This window comes from Pseudorca crassidens, chromosome 14, assembly GCF_039906515.1.
Source record: "Pseudorca crassidens isolate mPseCra1 chromosome 14, mPseCra1.hap1, whole genome shotgun sequence".
NCBI classification, from domain to species: domain Eukaryota; kingdom Metazoa; phylum Chordata; class Mammalia; order Artiodactyla; family Delphinidae; genus Pseudorca; species Pseudorca crassidens.
The window spans coordinates 73,667,460-73,693,385 of record NC_090309.1 but is presented as its reverse complement, the minus strand read 5'-3'; the positions used below and the strand labels follow the sequence as shown (position 1 = coordinate 73,693,385).

Below are 25,926 nucleotides of genomic sequence, written 5' to 3'. Positions count from 1 at the left end.
GGTCCCACAGGGGTGATGTGGACCAGATAGATGCCACACATGCAGTGAGCTGCACTCTAGGACAGGAACACTGAATTCAGGGAATCTACCTCTTTCAGAGCAAGCAGTAAGCAAGCTTGCCCTTGGTTCTGAAGGGAGACATCACTTCATTTTTCAAGGTTGCTTCCTGCAACATAACCCTGAAATGGTCTGCATGAAGAGTGGTTAGGGCCTTGTATTCTTGGCATACCTAGCAAGATGTGTGGGAATACAGAGACTCATGGAGGAGTCTCCCAACAGAAATGCCCTGTGAAACTATCATATGCCCTGTGAAATGCCTCACATTCATGCCAATGACCAACACTAAAAAAAAAAAAAGGAACAAATAAAGTGGACTAAGTAATTCCAATTAAAGAAGAGGATCTCTTGAAATAAGAAAAATTGCTTCCTTAACTCATTCTTCCTTTTCAGTATCTTCTGCCTAGTATTTTTCAACCACAATATAAGGCATTACTTTTTCTTTAGGATCTATAGTTTTCTTCTAAAATCATAAAAGCTGTCTTTCATAGTCCTCTGATGACTTAATTTCCTTTTCTTCTTAGATATTCTCCTGAAAGAAAACAGAATATAGTTATTACTTATGAACAGTACATTATCACAATATGATTCATTCATTTATTCCATAAATGTTCGTAACTACCACGTGCTAGGCACTGTGCTAAGTACTTGGAGATACAAGGATGACTGGATAGTTAAGACCCAATCCCTGACTTCAAGGAGTTCATTGTCTATTAGGGGAGATATATATTTGTGTATCTATATATACACACACACAATGCTCCTAGAATCTTTCATAATAAAAAATTGTAATAGCTCTTTATTTCCCAAATTTTCTATAATTGTCATGCATAATTTTTGAAAGAGAAAAATATAATTAAAAGAAAAACAAGTCAAGGAAATAGAGTAATGAGACATGCGGGAATTCCCTGGAGGTCCAGTGATTAGGACTCAGCGCTTTCACTGCGGTGGCCCAGGTTCAATCCCTGGTTGCAAAACCTGCCAGCGATGTGGGCGCAGCCAAAAAAAAAAAAGAGACATGAGATAAGTAACTGGCTCCTGAGTGGATATCAGCCTCATCCATCCCTCATGAGCATTCAGTCACTTCCAAGATAGCCGATCCCTTCCCAGAGTAGTGAGATCTTAGTGGAATGATGTCAGCCCTGTCCTTCTAAATAACACACATTCTTTGGAGTCTCTTGTGGCCCTAAGCACTCTTTGGTGCCAGCCACAGAATCTACATTACAGTGGGCAGGCAACTTCTCTGGCCTTCTCCACAGGATACCTGGGGAATTAGCCCTGGGCCACAGCTGATAGGATAGCGTCTGGCCTCTTTAGAGCCTAATTGCTCATTTTCCTGGCTTCCTTTTCTGGATAGCTTTAATTCGATAATTAGCCCAGATATACAAGTCTCCATTCTGTCCTCCTGCTCCTGCCCTACGCTACTGAAACTGAACCTCCCTTAAATCCTGACACCTGCTCAGGAAAGATCCTCGGTGGTTGTAATTGCCTGTTCCCCCCATGCTGGAAATCACCCCTCCTGTTAGGTGCTTCCTAAGTTGTGTCTTGCCTACGCTCAGTCCTATTTGCTCCTAGAATACCTCATTGCCAGCCATGTAGCATGGTTTATGACAATCCATGCCAGGGAACTATTTATGACAACTGTGAAGGTCTGTACTTATATACATTTTGTGTGTGTGTAGTTTCTGTGATGGTAGTTAATTTCTCAATTAATCCTTTAAGATTCAGCTGTCTGAAAAACGGTGTAGATGATCTTATTTGCAAAGCAGAAATAGAGACACAGATGTAGAGAACAAACTATGGGTACGAAGGGGGAAAGGAGCGGGTGGGAGGAATTGGGAGATTGGGATTGACATATATACACCATTGATACTATGTATAAAATAGATAACTAATGAGAACCTACTGTATGGCACAGGGAACTCTACTTAATGCTCTGTGGTGACCTAAATGGGAAGGAAATCCAAAAAAGATGGGATATATGTATACGTATAGCTGATTCACTTTGCTGTACAGTAGAAACCAACACAACATTGTAAAGCAACTATACTCCAATAAAAATTAATCAAAAAAAAAAAGATTCCGCTGTCTGGAGCCCTCCCAGATTCTGCTAGGCAGAGGTCATTCATTTATTTGTTCATCAAACATGCATTAATTTCCTACTCATCATTAGACACTGTTTTAGGGACTGGATTAAGACGAAATTTTTGCCTTCTAGGGACTCACAATCAAGGTAAACAAAGGACTCTAATGTCAGTAATAATAAAGGTATGCATAAAATACATAGCACAGTAGAGAGAAGCCCAAGATCTGATTTGGGTTTTCAATGATAATTAGGAATTTGCCAACTGGATGTGAAAGGGCAGGGACAGAAAGGGAAGATATTTCAGGCAGATAGGGCAGCAGTATCGTATAGAGGCATGGAAAGCAGAGACTATCTTAACCAGCTTTGATTTCCTAGTTTATTAGGATAGTGCAGTGCACATACATGTAGGTCGTCACTGAGAATTCGTTGAAAGAATGAAAGGTTGGCTGCTTTCCTCACTAGCAGAAGTAGATGGAGGATTCTCCTATCTCAAAGGAGTGTTCAAGCAACTCCAACAAAAACTTTTTTTTAGAAATTTAAATTTAGGTGACTTCCCTGGTGGCACAGTGGATAAGACTCTGCGCTCCCAATGCAGGGGGCCTGGGTTCGATCCCTGGTCAGGGAACTAGATCCCACATGCATTCTGCAACTAAGAGTTTGCATGCCACAACTAAGGAGCCTGCCTGCTGCAACTAAGACCTGGCACAGCCAAATAAATAAATATTTTTTTTAAAAGCGACTACTAAAACTGCTAAAAAAAAGAAATTTAAATTTAGATTAAAAAATCTAAACACAGATACAATTTATCGTTTATTAAGCTCAACTCTCATAGATATAATTTCCCAGTTAGTTCTACATTAGATCTTTATTTTAAAATGTAGAGACATGGAAGGGGAATGCAGCAGACACCAATAAGCCTGGCTCACAGTAATTTATTTTTCTGTAGAAAATCCTTGTATAGAGGATGGCCCCCAGCAACTACATCTCTGCTTTTTAACCCTGCCTTTCCCACCTCCTAACCCCAGCTGACTGATATAAAGGTAAATTATATGATCTAAGACTTGTCAGATCAGGGTTCTACAAGAAATTAAGAGATAGGATGCAAGGCTTGACCATGACACCACTAGGAAAGGAGGCAGTCTGCAATGGGATGGAACAAAGCTGACCCTCTTAGGAGGAGAGACTAGAGTGGAGTGCTAGCAGTGTTCCAGTCCCTGGAATCCATTTTCCTTGTGGCTCAGCTGCACTCTGTCCTTTCACCGGTTATATAAGTAACCCTGGTACCCTTCCAATAAATTCCTCCTTTCTACCCTAGCTGGTTTGATTGGGTTACTTGCAGTCAGAAGACTTGACTACCACAGGGAACAAAGACAGGCATTGGGAGCAAACTTACCCAATTTCTCTGTGGCTTCCACACAGACACTAGGATACATGCCCTCAGTGTAAGTTGCCACCAGAAGATACAGACGGGTCTTCACAACAACCACACCAGTATTTTCCTGGATAAAAATAAAACAGAATGCCCTTCTCTTGGTTCTAGTTACAGGACAAGAAGTTACGCGCCAGCCACATTTTTCACCATTTCCTGACTTCCATATTCATTATGTTTGTTTTTGGACTCTCCGCTCTTTTTCACTGATTTAGTTGTCAAAAAGTTTTAGACTGTTGTAATAACAGCATGTGTATTCTGAAAAAAGCTCCTGAATTGATTGTAATATACCCCTATCCCAGTGAGAACAACCGATGTCACGGAAAGGAAATACATTTTGGAATTAGATAGCTCTGGGCTTGAATCCCAGCACCTCCATTTTCTGCTGTATGACTATGGAAGAGTCATTTAACCTGGTTAAGCCTCAGTTTCCTCATCTGTAAATGAGGCTACTTATTTTATAATGTGGGTGAAGTGTGCCTAACCCATCATATAGGGCATACAGAAATATGACTGTCATCCCCTTAATTCCTTATAGGCAACAGTGAACCAACAGACGTTTTAAGCACAAGAGTAATATCACTTTGTTTTTTAAAGAAGGAGAATGTAGAGTATGAGGAATAATTACAGTGGAAAGAGACAGTTCAGGCAAGGTTCAGTTGATAAATTCTGGAATGAACATTTCTCAGAACTAGGCTCTCTGTTAGAACTTTCTTTTACATGTGCCTTCCTGGCACTAGACTGCTATCTCAAACATTGCCATTGCAGTAACAGGCTTAGTCTGTTTTAAAGATAGTATCAGGAGAGGAACTGAAAACTGGAGTCAAATTCTTTTCTTAAGGTTTTTACAAAGTTGTCTTCAAATCTTGAACACTCACACTCTTAGCATAAAGAGAATAGTCATCTGCCCGGACACATTTGTAGTCCTTCTCCTTGAAATACAATCCTTCTCTTCTGGTTTTCAAAGGGTTCTTGGCAAATCCATCCACAAGTGTTCGGACATCACTGGGCATTACCTGCAGAGGTTAAATAGACTAGAAGTTGGCAACCTATGGTGGACTGGCCAAATTTGTACCACTACCAGTTTTTGTAAGCCTGCAAATGAAGAATGGTTTTTACATTTTTAAGTAGTTGAAAAAAAAATCAAAATAATAATATTTTGTGATATGTAAAAATTACATGAAATTCAAATTTCAGTGTTCATAAAGTTTTATTGGAACATAGTCACTCCCATTCTTTTATGTACTGTCTATGGCCTTTACAGAAAAAGATTTAAACTCTTATGCCCAAGCCTGTTTTTTTCTTACACTAAATCCAGGTGATGCTACACATAGGCTCGGCTCCTGGAGTTTGATGAGGGCTGCACTGTCTACATGCTTCGTTCCCAGGAGTGTATCTAACAGTAAGTTCTGCAAATGGCTCATGCTCCCTCAGCCCTGAAAAAGGGAACTGCAGTTGAAACCATCTGCTCTGGCTAGCTTTTAAAAGCCCTGTGAATACAAATGTCCCTAAGACACCCTGGACAGCTTTAATATCAGCATGTGCACTTTGAAAAGATGAAGGGTGAAAATGGAGTTCCATCATCCAGTGCCCACCAATACTCAAGAGGAAAACAGAATCATAGAAAATCAGTTCACAGAGAGGGTTATGAGTTTGGAAAATCACAGCTCGTAATTTTCTATCTGTGTCAATAGTTTGCATCAGAATCACCTAGGATTAAAACTAAAAAAATTAAAAACCTGACGAAATGGAGAACTACTGAAGTAAACAAGACTAAATGAGATATACTGGTCATGAGTCCTCACGTTCCTTTCCCACTGACCAACATCAGCACCAACTATGGACACTGATCAATACCCCAGGGGACTAAAAACACCTTAAGGAACCTAAAGCGACATTTTCCGCACAGGTTCCCAAGTCTTCTTGGGCCCTCCTCATCGGGACAAACTCCACAAACACTCGTCATTCCAAGGAGCCCCTAGCCCGCCACTCCCTTCGCAGCGATTTGGCCCACGGGGGTTCCCTGGAGCGGGGTTACTGAGGGCGAGGGAGGGTGTGTTAATGTCAAGTCTGGTTGGCTGCGGACACGCACAGGAGGGGCAGAGGGTTTGGGGGATCGCGGCGGGCCTGACCAGGAAAAGCCCCCTTGCTCTCGGGAAGGAGCCCAACACTCAACCAAAAGCTGGCTTGAAGCGCATGCGGCGGTCAACGGACGAGGGGGGAGGCGGGGCGAGAGGGCGACGAGCCCAGCTATTGGCTGCGGCAGCTGCCCGTCACCGAGAAGCGCTACGGCCCCGACCGCAGACCACGACCAGCCGTTGGGCGCCGGAGCTACGACTTTTCTGGTTTCTTCTCAGCCAGGCTGGTCCGCGGTAGCGCATTTGCGCGGGACTCAGGGACGCAGCGGCCGAGTCTCCGGACCGGGCGGTCCTGCGGAATTCGGAGTCCACCGGCCGCCTCGGCGGCGCGCGGACTCCTTGTCCGCCGCGGCGGAGGGGTCGCGGGGTGCCTCGACCGAATCTCTGGACACGAAACGTTCTTAATCTACCGAGGCGACGGGCTCGAGCTGACTGGACCTCAGGTGGGACGGGCTCACTCTCCCGCCGCAGCTGACGACTCAGGCGCCGTGGGCTGTCGGGCCCGGCCCTGTCGTGGTGCCAGAGAACCGAAGGCCCTGCCAGTCGAGGGAGGGGAGCTGAGGTACCTGTCGCGGCCTGCAGCTTTTCCTGCAGGCCGGGCGGAGGCCACACGCACCTTGCCAGCGGGGTAGGAGGGAAGGGGCGGCGTCGTGGGTGCTTCTCCCTCAGGCACGGGCTGGACGGGGCTGGACGGGTCTGGGGGTGGCGGTTTGGGACTCTCAGAGCTTGAAGACAAGCTAATTGTGTTCAAAAGCCCTTCCTTCCTTCTGTGAGAAGCCCATCCTGGGTGTGCTTCAGGAGTCAGAAGGCTGCAACTCTGCCCACTCCGAAAACTGCAGATGCGACTCCTAGAGGCCAGGCTGAGAATTGCCACACCGGCTCCATTGGGCCACGTTGTGGGAAGCCTGGGATTCGAGGGGACAGCGGGTGGGTCTGGAGAGAGCTCCCCTGCTTAAAGGAGGCTGGCTCGGAAGACACCAGCAGAATCCTGGGTGAAGGCCCCTCTCCTTAGGGAAAGTGTGGGTGTCTAAAGTTCAGAATCCGTTCCACGTCCGTTCACGGCCACGAATAGTGATTATTAATCAAATAGAAGAGAATAAATCTGAATTCTCGTTACTAAGTAAGCTGATTTTTTAGTTTTTCTAGGGGCTCTGTTATTTGTGAACACAATGAAAAGTTCAGACAGTGATGTGATAACTGACAGACTTACCAGGCTCAAGAGCTCAAACGAATGGCTGGAGCCCCAGCCACTTTCCTTCATGGAGGTACAGTAGTAGTGGCATTCTGAAGTTTATACTTGGGTGGTTGCACTGACAAGTGGCCTGTGCTAAATATATTATTCTCTGTGTTTTCTATTCTATTCTTTATTATCCCTTTCTTTCTATTAACCTTGTGTTTACTTTGCTCTCCATTTTCTAGTTTAACATGGGTTATATACCTTTTCTAGTATAACAGAGTTACGAAGTTTCTTCTGAAGCTTTAACTGCATCACCCAAATTTATATATGTTGTGGTTTTGTTTTTTTAGATTCTTTTTTTCTACACAGCTTTATTAAGGTATACTTGATATACAATAAACTGCATATATTGAAAGTGTACAGTTTGATAAATTCCTAGCTATGTATTCACACATGAAACCATCACCACAGTTGAGACAGTGAACATATTCAGTACCTCCAAAGTTTCCTCATTGTGTCCCTTTGTGAGTGCCCCCTCCCTGCCTGCTTTCTATCACTATAGTTTATTTTATTTTTCTTAAATTTTATTTTTATTTTTTAAAAATTTTTTTTGAATTTTTTTATACAGCAGGTTATTAATTATCCATTTTATACATATTAGCATATACATGTCAATCCCAATCTCCCAATTCATCCCACCACTATCACCCCCCAACACTTTCCCCCCCTTGGTGTCCATACGTTTGTTCTCTACATCTGTGTCTCTATTTCTGACCTGCAAACCGGTTCATCTGTACCGTTTTTCTAGGTTCCACATATATGTGTTAATATACGATATTTGTTTGTCTCTTTCTGACTTACTTCACTCTGTATGACAGTCTCTAGATCCCTCCACGTCTCTACAAATGACTCAATTTTGTTCCTTTTTGTGGCTGAGTAATATTCCATTGTATATATGTACCACATCTTCTTTATCCATTCGTCTGTTTCTGGGCATTTAGGTTGCTTCCATGTCCTGGCTATTGTAAATAGTGCTGCAGTGACCATTGGGGTGCATGTGTCTTTATGAATTATGGTTTTCTTTGGGTATATACCCAGTAGTGGGATTGGTGGGTCATGTGGTAATTCTATTTTTAGTTTTTTAAGGAACCTCCATACTGTTCTCCATAGTGGCTTTATCAATTTACATTCCCACCAACAGTGCAAGAGGGTTCCCTTTTCTCCACGCCCTTCCCAGCATTTGTTGCTTGTAGATTTTCTGATGATGCCCATTCTAACTGGTGTGAGGTGATACCTCATTGTAGTTTTGATTTGCATTTCTCTAATAATTAGTGAGGTTGAGCAGCTTTTCATGTGCTTCTTGGCCATCTGTATGTCTTCTTTAGAGAAATGTCTATTTAGGTCTTCTGCCCATTTTTGGATTGGGTTGTTTGTTTTCTTTTTTTTTTTGGCTGTACGCGGGCCTCTCACTGTTGTGGCCTCTTCCGTTGCGGAGTACAGGCTCCGGATGCGCAGGCTCAGCGGCCGTGGCTTACGAGCCTAGCTGCTCCGCGGCATGTGGGATCCTCCAGGACCGGGGCACAAACCTGTGTCCCCTGCATCAGCAGGCGGACTCTCAACCACTGTGCCACCAGGGAAGCCCTGGGTTGTTTGTTTTCTTAATATTGAGCTGCATGAGCTGTTTAGGTATTTTGGAGATTAATCCTTTGTCCGTTGATTTGTTTGCAAATATTTTCTCGCATTCTGAGTGTTGTCTTTTCATCTTCCTTTGCTGTGGAAAAGCTTTTAAGTTTCATTAGGTCCCATTTGTTTATTCTTGTTTTTATTTCCATTATTCTAGGAGCTGGATCAAAAAAGATCTTGCTGCGATTTCTGTCAGAGTGTTCTTCCTATGTTTTCCTCTAAGAGTTTTATAGTGTCCAGTCTTACATTTAGGTCTCTAATCCATTTTGAGTTTATTTTTGTGTATGGTGTTACAGAGTGTTCTAATTTCATTCTTTTACATGTAGCTGTCCAGTTTTCCAGCACCACTTATTGAAGAGACTGTCTTTTCTCCATTGTATATCCTTGCCTCCTCTGTCATAGATTAGTTGACCATAGGTGTGTGGGTTTATCTCTGGGCTTTCTATCCTGTTCCATTGATCTGTATTTCTGTTTTTGTGCCAGTACCATAGTGTCTTGATTAGTGTAGCTTTGTAGTATAGTCTGAAGTCAGCTCCGTTTTTTTCCCTCAAGACCACTTTGGCTATTCGGGGTCTTTTGTGTCTCCATACAAATTTTAAGATTTTTTTATTCTAGTTCTGTAAAAAATGCCATTGGTAATTTGATAAGGATTGCATTGAATCTGTAGATTGCTTTGGGTAGTATAGTCATTTTCACAACATTGATTCTTCCAGTCTAAGAACATGGTATATCGCTCCATCTGTTTGTATCATCTTTAATTTCTTTCATCAGTGTCTTACAGTTTTCTGCATACAGGTCTTTTGTCTCCCTAGGTAGGTTTATTTTTCGGTGTTTTATTCTTTTTGTTGCAATGGTAAATGGGAGTGTTTCCTTAATTTCTCTTGCAGATTTTTCATCAGTAGTGTATAGGAATGCAGGAGATTTCTGTGCATTAATTGTGTATCCTGCAACTTTACCACATGGTGTTGATTAGCTCTAGTAGTTTCCTGGTGGCATCTTTAGGATTCTCTATATATAGTATCATGTCATCTGCAAACAGTGACAGTTTTACTTCCTCTTTTCCAATTTGTATTCCTTTTATTTCTTTTTCTTCTCTGATTGCTGTGGCTAGGACTTCCAAGACTGTGTTGAATAATAGTGATGAGAGTGGACATCCTTGTCTTCGTCCTGATCTTAGAGGAAATGCTTTCAGTTTTTCACCATTGAGAATGATGTTTGCTGTGGGTTTGTCGTATATGGCCTTAATTATGTTGAGGTAGTTTCCCTCTGTGCCCACTTTCTGGAGAGTTTTTTATCGTAAATAGGTGTTGAATTTTGTCAAAAGCTTTTTCTGCATCTATTGAGATGATCATATGGTTTTTATTCTTCAATTTGTTAATATGGTGTATCACATTGATTGATTCACGTATATTGAAGAATCCTTGCATCCCTGGGATAAATCCCACTTGATCATGGTGTATGATCCTTTTAATGTGTTGTTGAATTCTGTTTGCTAATACTTTGTTGAGGGTTTTTGCATCTATATTCATGAGTGATATTGGTCTGTAATTTTCTTTTTTTGTGGTATTTTTGTCTGGTTTTGGTATCAGGGTGATGGTGGCCTCATAGAATGAGTTTGGGAGTGTTTCTTTGCAGTTTTTTGGAAGAGTTTGAGAAGGATGGCTGTTAACTCTTCTCTAAATGTTTGATAGAATTCACCTGTGAAGCCATCTGGTCCTGGACTTTCGTTTGTTGGAAGATTTTTTTTTTTTTTGCGGTACACGGGCCTCTCACTGCCGTGGCCTCTCCTGTTGTGGAGCACAGGCTCCAGACGTGCAGGCTCAGTGGCCATGGCTCACGGGCCCAGCCAATCCACGGCACGTGGGAATCCTCCTGGACCGGGGCACGAACCCATGTCCCCTGCGTTGGCAGGCAGACCCTCAACCACTGCGCCACCAGGGAAGCCCTGTTGGAAGATTTTTAATCACGGTTTCAATTTCATTACTTCTGATTGGTCTGTTCATATTTTCTATTTCTTCCTGGTTTTGTCTTGGAAGGATATACCTTTCTAAGAATTTGTCCATTTTTTCTAGGTTGTCCATTTTATTGGCATAGAGTTGCTTGTAGTAGTCTCTTAGGATGGTTTATATTTCTGCGGTGTCTGTTGTAACTTCTCCTTTTTCATTTCTAATTTTATTGATTTGAGTCCTCTCCCTCTTTTTCTTTTTCTTTTTTTTTTTGCGGTACACAGGCCTCTCACTGTTGTGGCCTCTCCCGTTGCAGAGCACAGGCTCCGGACGTGTAGGCTCAGCGGCCATGGCTCACGGGCCTAGCCGCTCCGTGGCATGTGGGATCTTCCCAGACCGGGGCACGAACCGTGTCACCTGCATCGGCAGGCGGACTCTCAACCACTGCGCCACCAGGGAAGCCCTATCCCTCTTTTTCTTGATGAGTCTGGCTAATGGTTTATCAATTTTGTTTATCTTCTCAAAGAACCAGCTTTTAGTTTTATTGATCTTTGGTATTGTTTTCTTTGTTTCTATTTCATTTATTTCAGCTCTGATCATTATTATTTCTTTCCTTCTACTAACTTGGGATTTGTTTTTCTTTCTCTAGTTCCTTTAGGTGTAAGGTTAGATGGTTTATTTGAGATGTTTGTTGTTTCTTGAGGTAGGATTGTATTGCTATAAACTTCCCTCTTAGAACTGCTTTTGCTGCATCCCATAGGTTTTGGATCGTTGTGTTTTCATTGTCATTTGTCTCTAGGTATTTTTTGATTTCCCCTTTAATTTCTTCAGTGATCTATTGGTTATTTAGTAACGTATTGTTTAGCCTCCCTGTGTTTGTGTTTTTTACATTTGTTTTCCTGTAATTGATTTCTAATCTCATAGCGTTGTGGTCAGAAAAGATGCTTAATATGATTTCAATTTTCTTAAATTTACTAGGGCTTGATTTGTGACCCAAGTTGTGATCTATCCTAGAGAATGTCCTGTGCGCACTTGAGAAGAAAGTGTGATCTGCTGTGTTTGGATGGAATGTCCTATAAATATCAATTAAATCTATCTGGCCTATTGTGTCATTTAAAGCTTGTATTTCCTTATTAATTTTCTGTTTGGATGAGCTGTCCATTGGTGTGAGGTTTTAAAGTCCCCCACTGTTATTGTGTTACTGTCGATTTCCTCTTTTATAGCTGTTAGCAGTTGCCTTATATATTGAGGTGCTCCTATGTTGGGTGCATATATATTTATAATTGTTATATCTTCTTCTCGGATTGATCCCTTGATCATTGTGTAGTGTCCTTCCTTGTCTCTTGTAACATTCTTTATTTTAAAGTCTATTTTATCTGATACAACTATTGCTACTCCAGCATTCTTTTGATTTCCATTTGCATGGAATATCTTTTTCCATCCCCTCACTTTCAGTCTGTATGTGTCCCTAGGTCTGAAGTGGGTCTCTTGTAGACAGCATATATATGGGTCTTGTTTTTGTATCCATTCAGCAAGCCTGTGTCTTTTGGTTGGAACATTTAATTCATTCACATTTAAGGTAATTGTTGATATGTATGTTCCTATTACCGTTTTCTTAACTGTTTTGGGTTTGTTTTTGTAGGTTCTTTTCTTCTCTTGTGTTTTCCACTTAGAGAAGTTCCTTTAGCATTTGTTGTAGAGCTGGTTTGGTGGTGCTGAATCCTGTTAACTTTTGCTTGTCTGTAAAGCTTTTGATTTCTCCATCGAATCTAAATGAGATCTTGCCGGGTAGAGTAATCTTGGCTGTAGTTTCTTCCCTTTCATCACTTTAAGTATATCATGCCACTCCCTTCTGGCTTGTAGAGTTTCTGCTGAGAAATCAGCTGTTAACCTTATGGGAGTTCCCTTGTATGTTATTTGTCGTTTTTCCCTTGCTGCTTTCAATAATTTTTCTTTGTCTTTAATTTTTGCCAATTTGATTGCTATGTGTCTCAGTGTGTTTCTCCTTGGGTTTATCGTGTATGGGACTCTACGCTTTCTGGACTTGGGTGGCAATTTCCTTCCCCATGTTTGGGAAGTTTTCGACTATAATCTCTTCAACTGTTTTCTCAGGTCCTTTCTCTCTCTCTTCTCCTTCTGGGACCCCTATAATGTGAATGTTGTTGCCTTTAATGTTGTCCCAGAGGTCACTTAGGCTGGCCTCATTTCTTTTCATTCTTTTTTCTGTATTCTGTTCTGCAGCAGTGAATTCCACCATTGTGTCTTCCAGGTCACTTATCCGTTCTTCTGCCTCAGTTATTCTGGTATTGATTCCTTCTAATGTATTTTTCATTTCAGTTATTGTATTTTTCATCTCTCTTTGTTCTTTAATTCTTCTAGGTCTTTGTTAAACATTTCTTGCATCTTCTCGATCTTTGCCTCCATTCTGTTTCCGAGGTCCTGGATCATCTTCACTATCATTATTCTGAGTTCTTTTTCTGGAAGGTTGCCTATCTCCACTTCATTTAGTTGTTTTTCTGGAGTTTTATCTTGTTCCTTCATCTGGTACATAGCCCTTTGCCTTTTCATCTTATCTGTCTTTCTGTGAATGTGGTTTTTGTTCCACAGGCTGCAGGATTGTAGTTCTTGCTTCTGCTGTCTGCCCTCTGGTGGATGAGGTTATCTAAGAGGCTTGTGCAAGTTTCCTGATGGGAGGGACTGGTGGTGGGTAGAACTGGCTGTTGCTCTGGTGGGCAGAGCTCAGTAAAACTTTAATCCACCTGACTGCTGATGGGTGGGGCTGGGTTCCCTCCCTATTGGTTGTTTGGCCTGAGGCAACCCAACACTGGAGCCTACCTGGGCTCTTTGGTGGGGCTAATGATGGACTCTGGGAGGGCTCACGCCAAGGAGTACTTCCCAGAACTTCTGCTGCCATTGTCCTTGTCCTCACGGTGAGACACAGCCACCCCCCGCCTCTGCAGGAGACCCTCCAACACTAGCAGGTAGTTCTAGTTCAGTCTCCTATGGGGTCACTGCTCGTTCTCCTGGGTCCCGATGTGCACACTACTTTGTGTGTGCCCTCCAAGAGTGGAGTCTCTGTTTCCACCAATCCTGTCAAAGTCCTGCAGTCAAATCCCGCTAGCCTTCAACGTCTGAGTCTTTAGGAATTCCTCCTTCTGTTGCCGGATCCCCAGGTTGGGAAGCCTGATGTGGGGCTCAGAACCTTCACTCCAGTGGGTGGACTCTTGTGGTATAAGTGTTCTCCAGTTTGTGAGTCACCCACCCAGGAGATATGGGGTTTGATTTTATTGTGATTGCACCCCTCCTACCATCTCATTGTGGCTTCTCCTTTGTCTTTGGATGTGGGGTATCTTTTTTGGTGAGTTACAGTGTCTTCCTGTTGATGATTGTTTAGCAGTTAGTTGTGATTCCGGTGCTCTCTCAGGAGGGAGTGAGAGCACGTCCTTCTACTCCGGATCTTGAACCAATCTCACTATAGTTTATTGTACATTTAAATTTTTTTATACAAATATAATGTTATGTATTATTTTTGTCAGGCTTCTTTCACTCAGTATAATTTGCAATTCATCCATGTTGTTTCATGTTTCAGTACTCAGTTCCTTTTTTTTTTTGCTGAATGCTATATACCCCCGTTTGTCTATTCTGTCATTGGACGTTTGGGTTGTTTACAGTTTTTGGCTATTATAAATAAAGCTGTTAGGAACATTCATGTACATGTCTTTATATGGATATATATTTTCATTACTGTTGGGTAAACATCTAGTTGTAGAATGCCTAGGTCATATGGTAAATGAATTTAATATTTTATGAAACTGCCAACTGTTTTCCAAAGTTATATTATATTATATTATTTATTTATTTATTTATTTTTCTGGTGCGCGGGCCTCTCACTGTTGTGGCCTCTCCCGTTGCGGAGCACAGCCTCCGGATGCGCAGGCTCAGCGGCCATGGCTCACGGACCCAGCCGCTCTGTGGCATGTGGGATCTTCCTGGACTGGGGCACGAACCCGTGTCTCCTGCATCGGCAGGCGGACTCTCAACCACTGCGCCACCAGGGAAGCCCAAAGTTATATTATTTTATATTTCCACTAGCAGTGTATGGGAGTTCCAGTGTTTCACATCCTAGCCAACATTTGGTACAGTCTGTGTGTGTTCGTGTGTGTGTGTGTGTGTGTGTGTGTGTAGGTGTAGTCTTTTGAGACATTCTAAAAGATGTAGAGTCACATTTCAAAAGATGTAGAGTCACGTTTCATTGTGTGGTGTTTTAAAAAAATTAAAAATTTTTTGGCTGCGTCGGGTCCTAGTTGCAGCTCGTGGGATCTTTGTTGAGGCATGTGGGATCTTTGTGGTGGTGCGCGGGCTTCTCTCTAGTTGTGGCATGCAAGTTTTCTCTTCTCTAGTTGTGGCATTCAGGCTCCAGGGTGCGTGGGCTCTGTAGTTTGCGGCACGCAGTCTCTCTAGTTGAGGTGTGCAAGCTCAGTAGTTGTGGCACGCGAGCTTAGTTGCCCTATGGCATGTGGGATCCCAGTTCCCCGACTAGGGATCGAACCTGCGTCCCCTGCATTGTAAGGCGGATTCTTTACCACTGGACTATCAGGGAAGTCCCTCATTGTGTGTTTTTTTTTTTGTTGTCGTTGTTTTTTTTGTGGTACTCGGGCCTCTCACTGTTGTGGCCTCTCCCATTGTGGAGCACAGGCTCCGGACACGCAGGCTCAGCGGCCATGGCCCTTGGGCCCAGCCGCTCCGTGGCATGTGGAATCCTCCCGGACCGGGGCACGAACCCGTGTCCCCAGCATTGGCAGGTGGACTCTCAACCACTGCGCCACCAGGGAAGCCCGTGCATTTTTTAATTTAAAATTCACTACCTTAAAGTGTACAATTCAGTGGTTTTTAGTATATCCACAAGGTTGTATAACCGTCACCTCTCTAATTCCAGAACATTTTCATCACCCCAAAAAGGAAACTCGTACCGTTTAGCAGTCCTTGTCCATTCCCTTCTCCTTTGTTCTCTGGCAACTGCTAATCTACTTTCTCTTAGATTTGTCTATTCTGGACATTGTATACAAATGGAATCATGTAGTATGTGGTCCTTTGTGTCTGACTTCTTCCACTTAGCATACTGTTTTCATGGTTCATCCATGTTGTAGCATGTATCAGCACTTCATTCTTTTTTATGGCCAAATGATACTCCAGTATATGGATATACCACATTTTATTTATCCATTCATCAGTGGATGGGCATTTGGATTTTTTCTGGTTTTTGACTATTATGAACAATGCTGCTGTGAACATTGTATACAAGTTTTTGTGTGAACATATGTTTTCAGCTGTCTTGGGTATATAACCTAGGAATGGAATTGCTAAGTCATATGGTAATTCTGTGTTTAACTTTTTGAGGAGCTGCCTACTGTTTCCAACAGTGGCTGTACCATTTTACATTCTCATCAGCAATGTATGAAGGTTCCAGTTTCTCTACTGCTTAGAGTTCATTGAACCTCTAGTATTGGTGAGCGTATAGTTCCCAACACATTTGGAAAAATTTCAACCATCGTTTCTTAAAATATTTTTTCTACCCCACCCCTTCTCCTTTTGGGAAGTAAAATTACATGTTTAATCGCCTGCTTAAAGCTATCCCATAGCCCACTGATTATCTGTTAAACTTTTTCATACTTTTCCTCCCTGCATTTCATTTTGGACAGCTTCTATTATGATTTTAACTTTACTAATCATTTCTTCTGTAATACCCAGTCTGTTGATAATCCTGTCTGTTGTATTTTTCATTTCAGACATTGTGGTTTTTATCCCTTAAGTTTTTAGGGGGCCTTTTAAAAAATCTTCCGTGTCTCAAAACGTCTGCTGTTTCGTCTAGCTTCCTGCACTTATGAACTATTTTAATGTCTTGGTCTAATAATTATATCATCTGTGTCATTTCTGGGGTAGTTTTTTTAAAAAATATTTATTTGGCTGCACCAGGTCTTCGTTGCTGGGTGTGGGATCCTTAGTTGCAGCATGTGGGATCTTTAGTTGCGGCCTGCAAACTCTTAGTTGCGGCATGTGGGATCTAGTTCCCTGAGCAGGGATCAAACTTAGGCCCCCTGCATTGGGAGCATGGAGTCTTAGCCACTGGAACACAAGGAAGTCTCCTCTGGGGTAGTTTTGATTGATTCTTTTCATTAGTCAAATTTTCCTGCTTCTTTATATGCCTGGTGATTTTTTTTTTTTAATTTCTGAGATATACATTTTAAAGTAATAACTAGAATTATGACTTATAACATTATACCAGAACATATAAGATTTTTAGAAATTTCATGTAATGTCTGAAACATTTATATAAACATATTTCCATACAAATAACCCAAAGAAAGTTTAGTATTAGTTGTTTTTGTTTGTTTTTTTATATTGCAGGTTCTTATTAGTCATCAGTTTTATACACATCAGTGTATACATGTCAATCCCAATCGTCCAATTCAGCACACCACCATCCCCACCCCACCGCGGTTTTCCCCCCTTGGTGTCCATACGTTTGTTCTCTACATCTGTGTCTCAACCTCTGCCCTGCAAACTGGTTCATCTGTACCATTTTTCTAGGTTCCACATACATGCGTTAATATACGATATTTGTTTTTCTCTTTCTGATTTACTTCACTCTGTATGGCAGTCTCTAAGTCCATCCACGTCTCAGCAAATGACTCAATTTTGTTCCTTTTTATCCAATATGGCTGAGTAATATTCCATTGTATATATGTGCCACAACTTCTTTATCCATTCGTCTGTCGATGGACATTTAGGTTTCTTCCATGACCTGTATGCCTGGTGATGTTTTTAATTGGATGCCAGATGTGAATTTTTCCTTGTTGAGTGCTGGATATCTTTGATTTCCAATAAATATGCTGAGCTTTGTTCTGGTATGCGGTTAAGTTACTTGGACACAGTCTGATTTTTTTCATGTCTTGCCACCAAGCTTTGTTAGACAGAACTGTAGTATCATTTAGTGTATGGCCAATTTTGCTTTAGTACTTATTTTGTAAAACCCCTCTAAGTACTCAACTCTGTTTTATGCACCATAAAGTTTGTCACCCTGGCTGATGTTAAGAGGAATAACTCCTGGGGTTGTGTGACCTCTAGGGATTGTTCCCCTAATCCTTTCAGGTACTTCTTTGCCCAGTGTTTCTTTGGGTAGTTTCCCCACATGCATATAGTGTTCAGCATTCACCTGAAGACGCAGGGGGGACCCTCTACAGATCTAATTCTCTGCAGATCCCTAAAGCTCTTTCTCTGTATGACTTTCTTCCCTCTGGTACTGTGCTCTATGAACTGTAGCTACCCTGGCCTCCCCAGACTCCCAGCTCCCCTGCTCATTTCAGGGAGACAGGTGGATTCCACCTGATTTCCTCCTCTCTGTGCCACAGTCTGGAAATTCTCTCCAGGCTCTATTGAGCTATTTTAAGGCTTACCTTGTGTTCTGTATCTCAGGGGCCACTGTCCTTCATAGCCTGATGTCCAGTGTCTTGAACTGTTGTTTAACTTTTTTTTTTTAAGGTAGGAGGATAAATCTGTTCCCTCTTATTCTATCTTCCTTCCTAACTTTCTTTCTTCTCCTATTCCATTCTTTTATTTATCATTTCTAGGACTCCAGTTATCAACTTGTTGAACCTTTTGCTATTGTCTCATAAGTTGCTACAACTCTATTCATTTTCCAGTCTTTTTTCTTCCTGTTTCCCAGATTGGATAAATTCTAATGATTTGAATTCAAGTTCACTGACTCTTTTTATGTCATCTTCAATCTGCTGTTAAGCCCATTTAAGTTTGTTTGTTTTTTAAATTTAAGAACTGTATTTTCCACTTGGTTATTTTTCAGTCTCTATTTTTCTGCTGAGGTTTTCTATTCATTCATTATGAGCATATTTTCCTATAACTTCTTAAACATAGCTATAATAGTTGACCTAGAATCCTTGTCTGCTAATTCCAACATATGGGCCATCTCAGAGTTGGTCTCCAGTTGATTGTCTTTCTGTGTAAGGGTCACGTTTTCCTGTTTGTCTAGTGATTTTGGACGTTATGAGAGATACATTGTAAAGGGTCTGGATTCTGTTATGTTCCTGTGATTAATACTGAGTTTTTGTTTTAGCAGGCAGTTAACTTGGCTGAACATGAACTCTGAACTTTGTCTCTCCTGCAGTTGGCAGCAGGTGAAATCACTGTTTAGTCTTTTTTAGCTTTAGCTGGGCTCCACGGAGTCTGATTTGTGCTTATGTAGTTCAAGGGTCTGCCAGAGATTTGGTCTGCAGAATTTGTGGCATTCTGTCTATGGCTTACTCCTTTCAGGTATTTCTCCTCTTCATTTTTCTGCTGCTATGGTTGCCCTGAACTCTGTCTTCTAATTATTGAATCTGTAAAACTGTGTATTTCTGTCTGCATTTGAGCTACCTTGTTTAGCTATGACTGAGGCCTGCTGTTAGACAAAAGTCCATAAAGAACTGAAAACTTTTCCAGTGCTGTTCTCTTTTTCCAAGTGTTGACTACCCTTTAGTTTCTTCCTGCTCTGGGTCAGTCTCCAGTATTTTCAGGTGGTGGTTTTAATATTTCAGTACTCATCTTGGTTTTGACAGCAGTAGATTTGCTAGGAATAGCAACTCTGAGGCAGAAAGACAAAGAAAATGCATTTAGAGTTAGATACATTTGAGTTTGAATTCTGGGCTCAGTGCAGGATTTTCTAGGCTTCTGGTTGTTGCTTAACTCCCTTGAGCCTTAATTTCCTTGTGTGTTAATGGGGAAGGTTAGTTCTTAGATTTTGAGATTTTACTCATCTATTCTGGAAAACAAGGGTAGTGGAAGTGAAGACAACTAATTCCAATGACAGTTAATTTGAGAATATTTTATTTTTGTGTAATTATGAGAGGATTTCAAAGGCCCATCCCAAATGCCCACTTTGGGACTCTTTTATTATTAATCATTTTTTCCATTGTGGAAAAATTATATCATAAAATTTACTCTTTTTAACTATTTTTAAGTGTGTAAGTCAGTGATGTTAATTACATTCACATGTGTGCTAGAAATCAACCTCTTGCATTTTCTGACATGTTTAATTGTGGAAAATTTGTTATGAAAATGGAAAAATTTAATTTTATGAGCTATTTCCTGAAGATTGTGTTGCTTTAAAATACTGAAAATGTGGCTTGTTCATAAAAAGTATTAATATTTGATAGCTATAATGACTAAATGAATTCAAATAGAATTCATTCAGAGTAAATGAATTCAAATAGAGGCCTGATTGTATCACTTTATAGGATGTGAAAAAAGATGGGTTTTACCTACCATGTGTGTCTGGGCGAAGTCATTTGACCATATTGGGACTCAAAATGTCTGTGATCTGAGTTATTTTTTCCCGAGAGTGAACTGTAGCTGAGAGCAGAAAGATTCAAATCCTCTTTAAAAAGTACTGATGATATGATTTGAAGTAGAAAAATTGGATTTATAGAGAACTTTCCAGGGATATGTATGTCACATAAAATATTATGAGTCTAGGTAGTATTAATAATTTAATTTTCAAATATTTGATTTTCAAAATGTCATTCTGTCATTTTAGGCATTAGCTAAAGAAGATATTGATGCAGCTATTCAATCAATATTATACAGAGAAAATTATATAATTAAGGTAAGAATTGGCTGCAGAATGTGTCTCAAAAATTAAATTTTGTTTTTCCATTTCAGATGTAGTACATTGTCATTATAAAAATTTTAGGGGGCTTCCCTGGTGGCGCAGTGGTTGAGAGTCTGCCTGCCGATGCAGGGGACACAGGTTCGTGCCCCGGTCCGGGAGGATCCCACATTCCGCGGAGCGGCTAGGCCTGTGAGCCATGGCCACCGTGCCTGCGCGTCTGGAGCCTATGCTCCGCAACGGGAGAGGCCACAACAGTGAGAGGCCCGCGTACCGCCAAAAAAAAAAAAAAAATTTAGAAAATATAGAAAACAATTAAAACACTCATTAGCCTTTAGGATTGAACTTAAAAGAGCTCTGAGATTGCTTTAATTTAGTTCCTCTCTTCCTATACTTTGTGAGGACTCTTTTATAGATACCTTATAAGAGTTTCCTCCTACTCACTTGTTCCTTCGTGTTAGTGGGGCTTCTGTGGAGTCACTAGGTATTCTTATTTTTTTTTCTGGCTGTGCTGTGCGGCTTGTGGGATCTTAGTTCCCTGACCAGGGATTGAACTCGGCCCCTCGGCAGTGAAGGTGTGGAGTCCTAATGACTGGGCCGCCGGGGAATTCCCTCCATAGAATATTCTTCTTCCTCATTCTGTGTCGTTCCTTCTCTTCCTAGATAACTCTGTTCTTTAAGGCCCATCCCAAATGTCTACCAATTTGGAAATCTTTTAAAAAATTTAATTTTTCTATTGTAAAATATATATAACATAAAATTTGCTTTTTAACCATTTTTGAGTGTACAATTCAGTGACATTAATTACATTTATCTGTTGAGCAACCATAACCACTATGTATTTCTAAACCTTTTTCATCACCCCAATCAAAACTTTGTAGTCATTAAGTAGTAACTTCCCAGCTCTCCTTCCGCAAACCTCTGGTAACATCTAATTTATTTTCTGTCTCTATGAATTTGCCTATTCTAGACATTTCATATAAGTGGAATCCTACAATATTTATCCTTTTGTGTCTGTCATATTTCACTTAGCATATTGCTTTTAAGGTTCATCCATGTTGTAGCACGTGTCAGAACTTCACTCCTTTTTATGATTGTATAATATTCCATTATACGTATATACCACATTTTGTTTATACCTTCATCTGTTGATGAACACTGGAGTTGTTTCCACCTTTTGGCTATTGTGAGTAATGATGCAGTGAACACTGGTATACTAGTATCTGTTTGAACCCCATATATCTCTTGCTACATGGTCCCTCCTCCTTTTGTTTTGTAGATTTGTTTTGTTGTCTGTCTTCCAGGGAGAGCAGGCATGTTGTCTAATTTATTCATGTATTCTTTGTTTCCAGTATTGTGTGTGTCACACAGAAGCCAACCAAATGATTTAATTAATGGATGATTTTGTGGGTTATTCTTATGAATATAAATTAAGTTTAAAATTTGGAACAAGAAAACTTTAAGATAATATATTTGTCTTTCCTATCACTGTTTACTAGGAACTAGGTAAATATTTAAAGCATCATGACTTCTTAAATGCAAGAAAAAAAGAGATATTATATAAAAGATGGGTTGATCATGTGGCAGATCCTCTCCAGAAGAAAATTATAGAAAATGTTGCTTCACATAAGAAGATTATAAAAAGGAGACAAGAGGAATTAGATGCTTTTTTAAAATATGTAAATAAAAAGGTACTAAGAGATCATTTATTACTTTTTTCAGTTGCTTTAAAAGCTACAGTTATCTTTATTTATAATCATCCAAACAGCCTGCCCTTCCCAATTCTGTATATGTGTAATCTGTACTCCGTTATAGCACATACTATTCTTAAATCCAGGGCATGTGGAAAGGATGGAGGGAAAGGGTTAGGTCTGAATTTAAATGTGTACATTAGTATAATTTTTCTTTCTTTCTCCTATGTAATTGTTAATTTTATATACCAATTTAAAAAAATTGGACTCTAGGTTCAAGATATATGTTTTTTTGAATTTTTTGTTTTTTATTTTGGAACTTGATTATTTATAAAGCTATAAAATATTTCTGTTCTCCTGGCATTTTTAAGAGATCTGAGATGTTTGAATATTAAGTACCTAAAAACAAATTCCTGTATCTTTTAGTGTTCCAACATCCTTTATTAAAATCTTGCAAATTTTAAGTAGATTCCTTCTATCACTATAATATTTCTTACTTAAATACATTAAATTTAATTTCCAATTTGGTCTTCCCTTCCCTTTTGCATCTGTCATTGATGCCATTTCAAAGCATAAGAGTGGAACTGTGTGTTTGACTCTTGAGTCCTGTTATGCTCAAAATTAATTATGGACTGCTTGTTCTTATGTGTGGTTTTATTTCCTTCCTATAGGGAAATGCATTTATAGAGCATTATGATCCAAAAGAATATGATCCTTTTTACATGAAAAAAGAGGACCCGAATTTTTTGAAGGTAGACTTCTAATTTTAACTTTGGTATTATGTGGTTTGTTTTTTTGAGCAGTCCTAATATATAAGTAGTCCTTTAGTGATTTCCAATGAATGCAGTAAAATCTTAAGAATCATGTCCCATCTCCATATCTTAGAAAGGAACAAAAAAGCCAAAGTCCAAAGTAAATTAAACCTCTGTAAAATTTGAAAATATTGTATAATAATTGGGTGATAGATAACGTTAAAAAATTTCAGACTTTTAAATTTGTTACAAAAGTAATATATTTTTATGATATGTAAATGAGAAAATCAATTTTAAAATAAATAATAAGAGACCACTCACAATTCCATTACCCAGAATGAACTCATGAACATTTTTCTGTATATTCTTCAAGACTTCTTTCTAATTATAAACCAACTATACTTCAATTAAAAAAAACCACTTCTTTCTATGGGTAGGTATATGTACACATTTTTATTTAACAAGAATGGGATCATACCACACATTAGGTTTTAAAATCTTTTTTTTCTCAGTAGTTTATGATTTGCTTTCTTTCTTTGTCAGTAAATGTAAATATACAATTGTAATCAATACATGGTATTCTGTTATTAATAGCTAACTTGCATTGAGAGCTTAACCAAATGTTAAGATTTCTTTTCACTTTATTTGAGCATTCACTGCTAATTTACAAATAAGGCAAGTGAGGCACGGGTGGGTTAAGTTACTTGTGCAAGGTTACACAGCTGTAAATAGCAGAGTACGGGTACGTTTCTAAACACATATACTATCTTGCTATACCATCTTTTTTTTTTTTTTTAACATATTCCTTATTTTGAACCTCTAGATTGTTTTTGACCTATTGTTGATATAAATGACATTATGATGAACATCCCTGTAACTATTTATTTCTTAATTTTTTCCGTTGGGTAAGTTGCTAGAAGTAGAACTGCTGGGTTAAAAATTATGTATGATTTTAATTCATATCACGAAATTGTCCTTCAGAATGGTTATATAAATTTGTACCTCCTCCCGAGAATCTATTTTTTCCACACTTTTGCTAATAGTGGATATTATTAAAGAAAATAAAACAAAAAACCTACCTTGAATCATAGACATTTTAAACTGCTGGTAGTTGCAGGGCAAAGCAGGTCTTTTAAGTTTTTCCCCAAATTAGGGTGTGTGTATGTGCTATTGTCACTATTTTTATAGGTCAGAGTTAAACTGAGAGTTTAGAGTTATATCCTTAGACATACTAACTAGTAGCATACCTGGTAAGGGTTAGAATTGGGATTTGAAATCAGATCTTTTTTTAAAAATTTATTTATTTATTTATTTATTTTTTGGCTGTGTTGGGTCTTCGTTGCTGTGCGCGGGCTTTCTCTTGCTGCGGCAGGGGCTACTCTTCGGCGTGGTGCGCGGGCTTCTCATTGCAGTGGCTTCTCTTGTCGCGAAGCACGGGCTCTAGGCATGCGGGCTTCAGTAGTTGTGGCTCGCGGGCTCCAGAGTGCAGGCTCAGTAGTTGTGGCACATGGGCTTAGTTGCTCTGCGGCATGTGGGATCTTCCCGGACCAGGGTTCGAACCTGTGTCCCCTGCATTGGCAGGCGGATTCTCAACCACTACACCACTAGGGAAGCCTGAAACCAGATCTTTTGGGTACCAGAATTCCATTCTGTTCTTTCACCATGTTGCCGCTCTAAATGAAGCTGATAGGTGACCTCTTAAGGTAAGCTGAGCACTTTGAGGTTATAGCAGCAGTTCTCAAAGTGAGGTACATAGACCTTTGACAGCCCCAAAACCCTTCTAGGGGGTCCATTAGGCCAAAACTTTTCATAATAGTGCCAAATTTTATTTGCCTTTTTCATTGTGTTGACATTTGCACTGATGGTACAAAAGCAGTGTTGGGTAAAACTGCTAGTACCTTAGAGCTACTTAAGTCAGTGTTACCAAATTATACTGGTACTGTACTCATATTCTTCACTGTCATGCACTCACAGTAAAAAAAAAAAAAAATTCAATTTCACTTAATGTCCTTGATCAAACAGTAAAAAATTATTAATTTTATTAAGTCTTACTCCCCCCTTTTTTAATTGAAGTATAGTTGATTTACAGTGTTAGTTCCTAGTGTTCAGCAAGGTGATTTGGGTTTTTAGTTTTTCAGATTCTTTTCCATTATAGTTTATTACAAGATATTGAATATAATTTTCTGTGCTATACAATAGGACCTTGTTGTTTATCTGTTTTACTCTATGCAGTAGTTTGTATCTGCTAATTCCAAACTCCTAATTCATTCCTCCCCTCCAAGTCTTGGACTTTTCTACACATTTTTTTAATATTCTGTGATGAAATGGGAGGTATGCAAAGAACATTTCTGCATACTGAAATACAGTATGATTGTTTGAATTGTGAGCTGAACTGGCTGATTTTTTTTCATGGAACATCATTTTTACTTGAAAGAATGACTTACAGACTATGTTTATTAAGTCTTGGGTGTTTGGTAGACATTTTCTGGAAAATTAATGAAGTGAGTCTGTCACTTCAAGAAAAACAGCTGACAATATTTGTTGCCAGTGATAAAATGTGAACTTTCAAACAAAAATTTGAATTTTTGAAATATCATACTGACCATCATGTGTGACAGTGTTCAAATACTCAAAAGACTTTACTGATGAGACTGGTGATGATATTAATGAATGTGATTATTGTATAATGAAATGTATTAACATTTGGAAGACCTCACGTAACTCAGTGATCTAATTTTCTCTAAACAACCAATTCATGATATGGATAAAAGATTCATTCAGAGTTCAAGTTCAAGATGGACCAATGGATTTTAATGTAGCAGAGTTTGAATAATTCATTGATAGGGTTTCAGATTCTACATCATAACTGACCTTTAAGAAGCTGCCACTTGTTGAGTTTGGGTATAGTATTGATATCTAAAAAGAAATCCACAGTGATCTGAAAAGGCTATTAAAACAAGAGCTAACCATGCTTCTTTGGCTGAAGGGCCTTGTTAGGAGATGTATTGGAGTGCTGCCATCTCTTTGTAATGTGTTAAATATATATAATAATTAGATTGCTGTTAGTTTGTAGCAGCTGTAATCTTGGTTATTCTGGCATAAGAGCTTGGCATGGATGCTTAGAATAGACTGAAAAAGAGCTGGAACCCAGTCCTCAAAGAAGTGTTTTTCTTGTAGGTTACCATCCCACCATTTCGTGACCCTTTGAAAAAGGCACAATATGACAAAGACGATGGAAAAAGAATTCTTCTTCAGTGTGAGACTGGTACTTAGTTTCTAATTGTTATGTGGTTTCATAACCCAAGAGCA

The 25,926-nt window shown here is 39.8% G+C and overlaps 2 protein-coding genes across 6 annotated transcripts in view; one reads left to right on the top strand and one right to left on the bottom strand.

The window, feature by feature from the left end:
- Window positions 1-75: 75 nt before the first annotated feature.
- Window positions 76-5,849, bottom strand: PFN4 (profilin family member 4). The gene is made up of 4 exons (XM_067703587.1): window positions 4,880-5,849; window positions 4,451-4,588; window positions 3,537-3,642; window positions 76-589 (listed from the first exon to the last, which is right to left on the bottom strand). The coding sequence occupies exons 1-4, from the start codon at window positions 4,994-4,996 to the stop codon at window positions 561-563; spliced, it is 390 nt and encodes a 129-aa protein (XP_067559688.1). The 5' UTR covers window positions 4,997-5,849; the 3' UTR covers window positions 76-560.
- The window catches only part of LOC137205406 (protein FAM228B), a 57,767-nt gene continuing 36,731 nt past the window's right edge, over window positions 4,891-25,926 (top strand). For 4 of the 5 annotated variants that reach the window (XR_010934120.1, XR_010934121.1, XM_067703580.1 and 1 more), the window contains exons 1-6: window positions 4,891-4,974; window positions 6,848-6,975; window positions 20,103-20,171; window positions 21,674-21,865; window positions 22,537-22,617; window positions 25,795-25,882. Coding sequence is in view for 3 of the 5 variants with exons in the window: in XM_067703580.1 (XP_067559681.1) it covers window positions 4,926-4,974; window positions 6,848-6,975; window positions 20,103-20,171; window positions 21,674-21,865; window positions 22,537-22,617; window positions 25,795-25,882 (607 nt within the window). In the remaining 2 variants the exon portion in view is untranslated. Of the gene's footprint in view, window positions 4,975-6,847; window positions 6,976-20,102; window positions 20,172-21,673; window positions 21,866-22,536; window positions 22,618-25,794; window positions 25,883-25,926 lie in introns of those variants that run through there. The other variant, XM_067703582.1, reaches the window with a different exon arrangement.